The sequence below is a fragment of the Populus trichocarpa genome, chromosome 1 (genome assembly GCF_000002775.5).
Source record: "Populus trichocarpa isolate Nisqually-1 chromosome 1, P.trichocarpa_v4.1, whole genome shotgun sequence".
Taxonomy (NCBI): Eukaryota; Viridiplantae; Streptophyta; class Magnoliopsida; order Malpighiales; family Salicaceae; genus Populus; species Populus trichocarpa.
In genome coordinates, this window is record NC_037285.2 from 44,353,041 (window position 1) to 44,365,552 (window position 12,512).

The 12,512-nt window shown below is 33.1% G+C and overlaps 1 protein-coding gene across 1 annotated transcript; it reads right to left on the minus strand.

Annotated features, from left to right (window-relative positions):
* Positions 1 to 2,773: 2,773 nt before the first annotated feature.
* Positions 2,774 to 5,991, minus strand: LOC112325951 (scarecrow-like protein 21). The gene is made up of 2 exons (XM_024593130.2): positions 5,739 to 5,991; positions 2,774 to 4,872 (listed from the first exon to the last, which is right to left on the minus strand). Exon 2 carries the CDS (start codon positions 4,726 to 4,728, stop codon positions 2,977 to 2,979), a length of 1,752 nt encoding a protein of 583 aa, XP_024448898.2. The 5' UTR covers positions 4,729 to 4,872; positions 5,739 to 5,991; the 3' UTR covers positions 2,774 to 2,976.
* Between the last annotated feature and the right edge of the window lie 6,521 nt (positions 5,992 to 12,512).

Sequence of the window (12,512 nt, forward strand, 5' to 3'; positions counted from 1 at the left end):
AATTAAAAAAACAAATACTACTTCAATCCTTAATAAATTGTATTGTAATAGAAAAAATATTAAATTGGACTCATGCTTTTTAATTTCTTTCAATGGAGGAAGAAAAAAGCAATCCAAACATCAGTCTAATCCTGGAAAAAACAGTGGAGGGCAGTAGCACCTTTAGGTTTTGAATAACATCACATTTTACTCCATACACTTTTAAAAGGTATGATTTTATTTTTAATGTAAAAAAAATAATTAATTAAGTGACTTCTTATAAAAGAAAAATTATATATTGGTCGATCCATGGTTTTTAAGAATGAAATTTATGTGTATTTATAAGGTAAAATCATTTAAATTATTGGACAAGTCATTATAAGTGTTTATATGATTAAGCTCTTATAGTAATAGGAAATTCAACGGGATGGTAAAAAATAAGTTTTTTTTAAATAAAATACTTTTTTGTTAAAAAATTTAACGCATATGCAAAATATTTATTGTAACTGAATAAAACAATTTCTTTTGTTCAAATTATATGTGCATGTACGTGGTTTAATTACAATAAAATTGATCAATATATAGATAAATTGTAACTATATGTGAATCATATAATAAATAATATCATATTATTGACTTTACCTTCCCAAAGATTTTGATCTGGTTTACTTAATGAGTTCATATAATGAACTTGATATGATCTGATTTACTTAGTGATGTCAGAGAAAATCTAGATAATTGATAAGAATATAATTTAATTAATAAACTTTCAAGATAATATTTAAAAAAATCAAATTAAATTAAGTTAAACTACCAAATTCAAAGGCAGAATCAAAATATTTGTTTATTTATACTACTATGGATATCACTTTGCAGAAGACGTAAGGTGTTGCTTAACAGTTTAATAGCGAGCAAGAAGATGCATTGTGTGAAATTGCAGATGACAGTAATGAACATGGGAATGATCTCTGTAGTACTGCTCTTCGTTTTTGAAGTTTTTTAAGCTATTGTTTTGATGATCATGCTCACATGTCATCTGCAATATTCTTTCTTTAGTCCTTTCTTTCTTGATATTTTTTATTGTGGCCCTTGAACTCTTTTCCTGGCCCCTTTGTTCAGTAAAAGCATAGTTTTAAGGCCCGGGTTCCGGGTCTTGACCGGGTCGGCCGGGTTAAAAAATTTTAAATCAAAACGACAACGTTTTAGTAAAAAAAAAAGTCAACGGGTTTGCAACCGGGTCTTGTCGGGTCAATCGGGTCGCCGGGTCAACCCGCCGGGTTTTCCCTTCCCCTGTTTTTTCTTCAACCCGGCCCGGTTCCAGCTCCGGGTCAGCCGAGTCCCTGGTTGAATCACCGGGTCAGGACATGTTTCAAAACTATGAGTAAAAGATTTTAAAATTTCCTTCTCATCCAATTTACGTTGAATCTAGATAACATGACAAAAAGGGTAGTTGCGTGTCTGCCATATATCAGTCTATATGTCAAGAATTAACAGTAAATTGGATGAAAATTTAATGTAATGGTCACATTAAAAAAAATAGTTCTTGAATAGATAACATTTAAAAATATGAAGAATGGGAGGGGTGAGATAAACAATTAATCCTTCTTTTTTTTTCTTGATCCATGTACATTGGTAACTTCAGGATTTTTTTTCTACATTTTAAAACGTGTGTTTTTTCAAAAGAAAATAACATTGTATGTACATAGTATAAAAACACCATAAAAACAATAAAAATACCAGAGAAAACAGATCGGGTTAACCAGACGAAAGCCGGGTTGTCAGATGTTGGTGGGCCTGACTAGAGCCAATAAGACACGGGTATCTAATATGGACCAAGTAGAGCCTATCCAGAATCTGAACTCGATCCAAAATTAATATTCTGCTTAGTTTTGTCATGAATCTATCAGATTTCAATATTTTACCGGGACTATATCAGAAGGAACTGATCAGCATCACAGAAAACAAAAGAAATTAACAAATCCTATCCGATGAGAGATTATTAAATGAATCTAACTTATCGGTCTCGTCTGAACTAATCATATTATAAGGGTTCATTATAGTGATCCAATGTACCTATCAATCATACAATAACATTCCGGTGCATGAATCTAGTCTCTATAATAATCCACCAGAAGGGACATAGTAAAAAATAGAACCATGCATGAGGAAAAACAAAGACTCAACATGTTGGCCCAGATGAAGAACTTGAGCTTCTCGCCAATGTATCTGACAGGTTTGCAATACGCACTCGGCTCAAACATGAAGATAACTTCTAGGTCAGAGACTAGCTATGTTCAAATCAATTATTGTTAACAGTAAATTACATGATCATGTGGCTTGTAAACTGGCAGAAGATGGCTAACATGACAGGTCCATTAAGAAAGTGATTTAGTCGACCAAAGTTAAGCCCAAAACAGATTGAAAGCAATAGGTTAGATGCACTAAGCCCAATCCCTTGTGATCATGAGATGTATTTCTTCTTGGTTGTTTTCGCATCATGAAGATATAATGATAACAAGTGGCCAGATATAAAACTGAGATTGACCAGCCTGTAGGCAAACAAAATCACCAGATTCATGTCCATTGCCTGAGACTGAGAGCGCTAACATAGAGATGGTTAGAAAATGGATGGCAGTGTGACAAGTTCATTCAGCATCAAGTGAAAAAAGGGCTGGACAAAGATTTCTCCCTCTGTGACCTGATGAATTACAGAAAGATGCATGAATCACAGTTGTACAAAAAGAGGGAAACAGGCCGCATCCTCAACAAGAACATTGGTATAGTGTCAGCTCTATATAGGAAGAGAATGTTATTAAATTTTGAAGTATGCAATAGAATTACATTGACTATGACATACAAATATTACAAAAACCTTTCTGCTGATGACCTTACAGTTTAAACACTCTCCTAAAAAGGGGCAGGCACCATTCCCACCTATGAAAAGTACATGTAGTTAATACAACTATATAGCATATCCAACCTTCATCTCCTCCGATATCAATGCCAGGCAGAAGCAGATATCAAATTCCTATCTTTCCATCCCAACAGCATAGCTCCATCATTTTCCACCAATGTATAGTGCTCTGAGTAAGTCCTCAGCAGGCTCTTTATCACAGAGTTCACATATGTGCTCAAAGGGTATTGCTGGAAACCTGCCATCATGAATCTAGACTTCCACTTGCGAAAGAGCTCGTGGCGCTCCACCCTCTCCTTCCCCTCACAAGCAATGACATTTACCATATCCCTGGCTAGACAATGCTGCTCCACACTAATACGCTCCTTTCGATCCCTTGGCAGCGTCACATCAATGGACTCAAACATTGCCAAGTAATAGTTTAGAGTTTCTACAAACCGAGTGACGAAAGGGGTTGTGTTTGTATTTGATTCTTGCTCCACCAAAGTGACTACCTTGGGATTGAATGATTTGATCATACGAAGCAGCCCATCTCTTGGGTTGTTCACATCAACACTTTCATCAGGAGTGTGGTGAAGCTGCAAGGGAAAGTTTACAGCTAGAGCCTCTCCAGGCCTAACGTCAAGCATTTCCTTTGTCACGTCTGGAGCAAAAACTGGTACCCCATGAAACTCTACAGGGATATTAAATTTCTCAGAAATTGCACTCAACCGTCTCGCAACTGCCTCTAATCCATCCCCACGGGCATATTTAGAAACAGGATCATCAATACCTGTAATACGCACATGTGGAGCACCACTTGGTCTGGCTGCAAGAGCTTGAAGGAGAGTCATCCACTGTGTTCCCTGAGCAATTTGGAAGTCTATTATATGGATGCGGTCCTCATTTCTGCATGCTTCAGCAATGGCTCCATTGGCTGCCATGTAACCAAACTTCAGGTATGGACAGATTTCGTACAAGATGTGCATGTAAGACAGCAAGTCCTTGCCTTCAGGCTCCCTGCACTTAAGGGTACGATAAATATTAGCGCCTGATGACTCCTTCCTTGCTACCAATCCCTCTATCAAGTATGCACCAAGACGCTGGATTGGTTCTCCACTGATTGACACCACACTTCTGGCCTTCTCAGTCAAATTATCAAAAGCACTCACGTTGTTTTCGGCAAGAGCTTTAGCGCATGCAATCAACAGCTGCTTCAGATCCCCAGGTGGAATACCATGCAAAGGTACTTCTTCCATTGACTTTTGGCGTTTCTCGACATGAGCACCTTCACCCAACTGCCTCTGCCTTGAAACAAAAGATGTCTGATTCTGGATAACATGAGAACCCTGGCGCCAGGCCCTAGGTTTCTGATCTGATGTCTGTGGCGTGCTACTATCCCCCAGAGAAGCATTTGACGTGTTCAGTTCATCATCATCATCTGGGCCCATAAGAGCAGTCTCCAATTCCTGCAACGCGTGTTTTATGTTCTGGCTAGAACTTGCATCTTGCAACGACGAAGTGCCACCAGAAAAGAGCTGTAGACTTTCTATTCTACAGTCCACAGAAGGGCTTGGCCTATTAAAATAACTGTTGGATTCAAGTGAAGAGTTACGAGAAGGACTAACACCTGAGAGATTATCTGTGGAGCTGTAGCACTCCTGACTGTCACTTAATGTAGCAGTGTATGTATCACAATCAAATTCAGTATAGAAGGGTGAGCTGGGTGAATTTCCTATATCAAATTTCAATGAGCCAAACAACCTATTAGGTATAGAAGGAACAGACGGATAAGAAGATGAGTAGGATAGGCCCGCACCAGTGACACCGTATCCAAAATACTGGTGCGATTCCATACCTACACGTTTAGCATCAGTTGTTCTACTAGCAAGACAGAAAGTGATTGGCTAGGCTCTGTTGTAAACAATTAAAGGCAGCTTTACAACCCTCTTCTTAGAACCCCAACTTGTTTATCTTAGGTAAAACAAATATGTATCAGCCTGGCAAAAACAAAAGGAACAAAAATGAACATCCAAGTCAGTCTTATTTCAATTACAAGACAACTCCATATTAATCAAAACTCTAAAGTAAGGTACAAGAAAACTTCAGAGAGAGATCATGACAAAAATCTTCAAGGAAAATCCAGACACAATCAATATTGAAGCAAAAGGCAATAAAACAAAAGGATTTCATTATCAACATCCATAATCTAACTCAGGCATTTCTATCGACGTCCAGTCCCTTATTTCCTACATGTAGGAAGAACATTCAAACTTTCTTGCTGAACTCTGTACTCTTGCAGAATCAATCAGTAACCAAATACAGGTTGTCACCAATTTCTTTGCCATCGTCAAGACCATATTGGAAAGTGAAATACTTTTCAAATTACCAAACCAAAGACTTAATAAATCCACAAAAACTACAATATATTAAATTTTCAGTTACCAAATACGCACCAGGAACTATAAATTTGCTTCTAAAATCTGCTTTGTATCAACTCAATCAATCTAAATCTAAACATGTAATAAAAACAAGAACTAATTCAACAAAAAAGAAGAAAGAATTCTTCTCTAAGAAAGGCAAGAGAAACTATAATTTGCTAAAAAAAAAAACAAAGAACTGAACAGGAAATTAACCTCTGTGACTCCTTATTGGACCAAAAAAAAATAGAAAGGAGAATCAAGTAAAATTAACAAATTATTTAAACAATCGTAGATCATTCTAAGAAACAGAGTCCAAGCTATAAGCAACTATTGAATAAACAACACTACAAGGCCTCAAAGAAAACCCTTCACTTATCACACAAAAACGAAACAGAAAAGACATAAAACAGAATCAAATATCAAAAAAAGAGAGGTTAACTTACCGGGAAAACAAACCCAAAAATCTTCAAAGTTCCAATCTTGAAAAAACCAGTATAATACTCGAAAACAAAACTGTATCGAAGAAATGAAACAATAAATAAACTAACTTTCTGGGAAAGAAAAGAATCAAAGAATTTGTGTTTGATTTTTGTCTGATTTTCTATTTGACTTTGTTTTCTTTGTAGTTTTCTTTGATGGGTTTTCAGGTTTGGTTTGGTTTTTTACAGGAGTTCCAAGGAACAAGAAGCCAATCTTCAGTACTATATATAGAGGGGAGGGGGAGGGGAAGGAAACGGGGTTTATACGGAATTTAACGGCACCGAGTGGTGCTAATAGGTTTACAATTTGAAGGTGGGGTCGTTGATTGACGGAGTGAGAGATTGTTAACGGTTAATCTCGCCGACCATTCGTTACACCTACGTAGAACATTCTTTGTTTTTTATTACATGACCTCTGCATTCTTGACTGCGCTGACCCACCCACGCGATGACTGAAAACGTGGGAATCATTGTTCTAGCCTAGCCAACAAGTTATTTGACACATAATTGATATTTTTGTAAAAATATTTTTTAATTAAAAAAATATTCAAATGATATTTTTAGATATTTTTTATATCATTATCATAAAAAAAAAATTAATTAATTTAATATTTATTTAGGCAAAATATAATTTGTAAAACACTATAAAAAAAAAGATTGAGTCGCATTATAGGATAGGATAATGGATAGAAGTAGCTAATGTTACTTCTTGCCGAGCCTTGAAGTATTTTATTTAATTGTCTATAATTTTATTTAAAGGGTATTATTTAATTAATTAGCTGTAGAAAGGATTTGGAGTTTAATAATTTAGTTCATATACATGATATATAGCATGCATAATTAAGATTTAATTAGGGTTCAATAATTACGTCTGCCTTTTCATTTGAATGTAAAAATGTATGTGGTTTTTGTAATCAAACAATTAATTATGTGTTATTTCTGAGTCATTAACATCATTGGTATGAGGTACTTACCTGTAACAGCTCGGCCTAACATGCTATATATTGTCCGTTTTAGGCTTTACCATTCTCACAGTTTTATTCATGGTGACGCGAGCTCATTTCTGAGCCTGACACCCCAAAACGCGTACAACATGTTAGCAACCAACACTACTAATAAGGTCAGCTACCAAACTCTCACCCGCCGATGTGGGATATTACAATCTACCCCCTTAAGGAGCCCGACGACCCTATCGGCACAATCGGACAGCTAGTGAGGTCGGCTCTGATACCAAAATATAACAGCCCGGCCTAACATGTTGTATATTGTCTGTTTTGGGCCTTACCGCCCTCACGGTTTTATTCCTGGTGACGCGAGCTCACTTCTGAGCCTGACGCCCCAAAACACATACAACATGTTAGCAACCAGCACTACTAATAAAACTAGCTATCAAATCCTTACCCGCCAATATAGGATATTACATTACTGGTCTTCCTAATTTGGTGTACATTATGAAAATGGATTAAGTCCCACGTTAGTTAATTTATCCTTAGTAATTAAGGAGAAATTCATAAACTAAGACTATATATTTAGCCCCTAATTATTCAGTTTCTTTGTATTATATGTGAATAGCTTTTGAGATTATTGGCTATTAAATGACAATTTTATGAGTTTAATTGAAAGTTTTTATTGATTTTTTATGGATTAAAATGTCAAAATTAATTACTCGTCGACTATTGCAATGAGAAAATTGAATAATATATAATTTTTTAATACAGTTAGTTAAAGGATAAATTACAAGTTATTTCTTTGATATAAAATGATGATTTAATTCATACGTCGTATATTTTAAATTTGTTAGCTATAGATAGGTTAGAAGTAATTAATAGTGGGATTAGAAAATTTAGAGATAATGTACTTTTTTGGATAGCTTCGAAGAAAAAAAAAGGAAATGTTTGAGAAAACTAACTTTTTATTAAATTTTATCTTCATAAAAGTATACAAAAGTGAGCATGTGAAGCACTTTAGATTTATCTATGTCTAATCAATTAAATGTTGCCTCTATTAGTTCATTGGCTGAACTTGTTAGCTATGTGATATAAATTAAAAGAACAAAAACTTTATATCTTATTATCAGTGTTTTTAAATCCGATCCGACGGTTAGCCCAACCTAAGACCCGGGTCATGGGCTTTGACCGGGTTACCGGGTTTTGATCGGGTTACCTTAGTCAAGCCTATTTTTTTATAAATCAAAACGACGTCGTTTTGGTAAAAAATAAAAAAAATAGTCAACGAGTTTTAACCAGGTTTTTTATTGGGTCTTGCCGGGTTGCCGATCAGCCAGGTTTTTAACTACCTCTATTTTTCATAAACCCGGTCCGATTTCAATTTCGGGTCAATCCATCTAGCTGGGCCGGATTTTAAAATTATGCTTATAACTGAATTGGATTATTATTTTAATAGGAAGGTTTTGCAAATAAGGAATGACTTTGATATCTTGTCATGGTGGAAGGTTCAAGCTAGCTAATTATATCCAATCTTCCGATTCATTACTAGAGATTTATTGGCTATACTTGAATCTACTATTGTTATAGAGTCCTTTTTTTAGCACTAGTAGTAGAATGGTGAGTCTGGATTATAGGAGACTCCATTCAAAAATCTAGGGGTGATTATTTTCGGTTCGATTCGGTTTTTATTAAAAAAAATAACGAAACCGAAATTTAAAAAAAAAACAACCGAAACCGGTTCAAACTAACCGGTTTCGGTTTGGTTTTTTAGGACAAAAACTTGTTCTAACCGGGTTGGCTCGGTTTTTTCGGTTTGGCTCAGTTTTTTCCGGTTTTTTTCGGTTTTTTCGATTTTAGGCTTATAAAACCGAACCAAACCGGCCGATTTTTTCAAAAATTTAATCGGTTTAATCAATTTTTTTCACAATTCGGTTTTCTCGGTTATTTTTTTTCCAGTTTTCTTGATTTTTCAATTTTTTTGCTCACTCCTACACAAAAACATAGAAGCATTGATGAGTGTTCAAAATTAGTCGTGATTGCTGAAAATAAAGACAATATAATAAATATTTATGTTTTTCTTTGTTTATACATATTTTAACAATTTATTGAATCAAGATCTTGACTTTTATTGTGTATGTATTGTTTTTAGATGGGATGATATTAAATTCGGATAATTACATCACCATGTGAGGAAGTATGAAACTTATATAATAATAAAGAATAAAAAAAACATACGAGTCATTCTTATGACTTTTAGTGAAGACAAATTGGGCACCATTTGTCTTTGACTTGCTTTCTATGCATATCCAAGAAAAAGAGAGTTGCGTTGACAATCATGATCGTTGAATCTCAAAATTAGATAATAAATTACACATTATTTCAAGTCGTGTTCATGTGAGGCGATCATTTTTAGAGAGAAATGAATGATAGGGATATAAAATTTACTAAAAGACGAAAGTGTGTTTGGTATGAGTTTAAGAAAATAATTAGTAGTAACAAGTGGTATTAGAAATAAAATAAGAATTTTAATTAATATTATGAAAATATAAATAATGTGAATTTGTGGGTCTCAACTCAAAAGTTAGGTGTAAGAAGAAAACAAGATATAATTTCCAACATATAATGATTCAATTTTTAAATTCAATAATGTTGAATTATAAAATACAAATTTACTCAATTATTAAGCGGTAGTCTCAGTAGTTTTTATATAAAAAAATATCAAACTGATTAAAAATAAAATCTAAAAGAGAATCAGAAATTACTATACCCCTCCTCATAAAATACTATTCACTAGAATAATGTATTGTCTATATTTTTTTAACTTTTTTTTTTTTTTAATTTCATCTTTCAATATTAGGTTTATTGGATTGATTGAAAACTTAGGTTAACCCTGGTATATTGTGTCTTTTTTTAATCAGTTTTTTTTTTTATTTTATCTTTCAATACTAGGTTGATTAAGAATTGAGTTTCGTAATTTTTTTTATTTTTTTTATTGGGTTATCTCGGTCTCATGACTCAGGTCGTGGGTTTGCTAATTAACTCATGTTGACTCAAGTTATGTTTTTATCCTTTTTTTTTAATTGATTTTTTTTCAATTCCATCATTCAATATTAAGTTTATTAGAAATTGAGTTTTATAATATATTTTGATTTTTTTTTCATGGTGTTATCATGGTTTCATAAATCGGTGTACGGATAGGTAAGATAAACCGGGTTAACTCAAATTAACCTAATATATTCTCGTCTCAATGTTTATAAAAATATTTCATCTTAACTATTTATTTTGAATCAAATTATATTTTTATTATTTATCTAGATTATCTTCGAATCAGTCAAAAATATTGAGTTATATTATATTAATTCCTATATACTTTTTTTCTACTAAAAAAAATTAATAACGTATAGATTTCTTTTACGTAAAAAAAGAGTTTAATCCAACCGGCACTGCGGGCTAATCTTCGAGTACAAAACTATAAGTGTTTTGGTTGACTCTTCTCGAGTAGCATTCACGCGAGGAAGATACGAGAGTGTCTTAAGTCGAACACGGGAAGAAAGACCGGCGGGGCCCAAACGTGTTCCAACGACCACGTGACAAGTGCGTGACCATTTATATTATATATTAGCTAGCCGTGTTAATTAATTAAGCCAGCGAAAGGGTTTCGACAGGCCACGTCATCAGTAACACTGATGAAGATCACACGCTGACACGCTGTAGTAACCATTCTATCTCTTTGACCGATTTGACCTCCCTTGACACGCGTTCACAGCACCCCGTACAAGACCAGCTAGCAAAAGTGAAAAGGGGTTCAAATCCCAGAGAACAAAAGGTACATAATTGTTTTTTTTTTAAAAAGAAGGAAAGGACATCACCCATGACTCAAGAGATTAATCAACATAAGATAATGTATTTTTAATGTATAGTTTGCTGGGAGATTTCATGGTAGCTAGGATATTTATAATATAAAATAGATATATTTTTTTAATTAGAGAAAAATATTAATTCTATTTAATAATTTTATATTGCAAATACAGAGCAGTTACAACTTAAGCATTGTAAAATTTTTATAATAGTCATGTTTACAAAATTCAATTAGAAGCATCCAAACTCTTAGATGAACATTCTATTTTTTTTTCAGCTTATTTTTTTCTAAAAAAAGAACTCTAAATTTATCATTTAATATTTTCATGTCAATCATGTATTATTTCTAATTTAAAAAAAATATAGGTAATGTTTTAAGACAGTATTTGACATTGCGTTTCGAAAACGTTTTTAAAAAGTTTAATTTTTTTAAATTTAATATATTTTTGATGTTTTTATATCATTTTAATGTACTAATATCAAAAATAATTTTTAAAAAATAAAAAGAAATTATTTTAATGTGTTTTAAAATGAAAATTATTTTGAAAAACAACTATTATCATATTTTTAAATATCCTGAAAAAAAAACCGTTGATAAGAGGTAATTTTTTTATTTTTCTTGCGAAACACTATACTTTAAATAGATTTTGAAAAAAATAAAAAAGGATTTCCATGGACGGCGTTTCCTTATCTGAATTGATTTCTATAAAACTCACCAGGTGGAAAATGCATTTTTTTTTTCTCTATTTGATGAATCTAATGCATTCTGCTCTTGGCATTATCGAGAGGATAAGGCCAAGCACAGAGTGTGGGCTTAGGAGCATGCATCTGAGAGTAAATGGAATCCAATTCCTTTTCGAGAATCATTCACGTCTGCCCATATAAAAATGACCTGTCTGTCTCACTAGCTTTATGGTAGCCCACAGTATTTATATTTATATAATATAAATATATATTTTATGTCTAATTTGGACAGATTTGTCTAAAATATATTTATTTATTCAAGTTGGGTTAATATCTATTATTCATTTACAAGTTGGAAATATATTTTGCGAGGGAATTAAGCTGCCCAATCGACTTTCATATGGATGACCCTCAATTTGCTTGCTTGGAAATACACGTACAAGTTCTTACGCATATATATATACATATTGTGAGAATGATATGCTACCATTGCCTTAATGCTAAATTGGTTCTATCAATAAGTATCTCGGGCAAAATAATACTATTGTTCATTCATATATACACACATTCTTCCGCACCATAATTTGCTACATACAAGCTAGACAATATGTTTTTAAGGGTGATTATTTTCGGTTTGGTTCGGTTTTTATTTATAAAAACAATCAAACCAAAATTTTATTAAAAAAAAATGAAACCGAATCGAAACTGGTTCTCGGTTCAGTTATTTTAAGTTGAAAACCGAAACTCAACCGAACGATTTCAGTTTAGTTCGGTTTCAATTCGATTTGGTTATTTTATATTTAAAACTAAAAATTATATTATTTTTTTGGGTTTTTTTTTAAACTTTCTAATGGGCTTTTTTTATTCAATTCGATTTGTTTTATTTCTTAACTAAACAGGTTCAGTTCGGTTTTTTTTATTTCAGGTTTACGAAACCGAACCGAACTGAATTTTTTTAAAATATTCTAATCGGTTTAATTAGTTTTTTTTATAATTTGATTTTTTTAATTATTTTTCTAATTTTCTCAGTTTAATAGTTTAATCAGTTTGTCAGTTTTTTTCACTCTCCTCTAGTATCTCTTTTGTGAACATGAAACAAAACATGATATTCGTCTTTTCCTACATTGCTACCACGAGACCATGGCAACAATTTCAGAAATGATTTGGAATCTTTATATGCATGCCAAATACAATGGCTAAAATAATAAGCCAATGGGGGAACATGGCCAAAAACAAGTTCCAGTGAAGT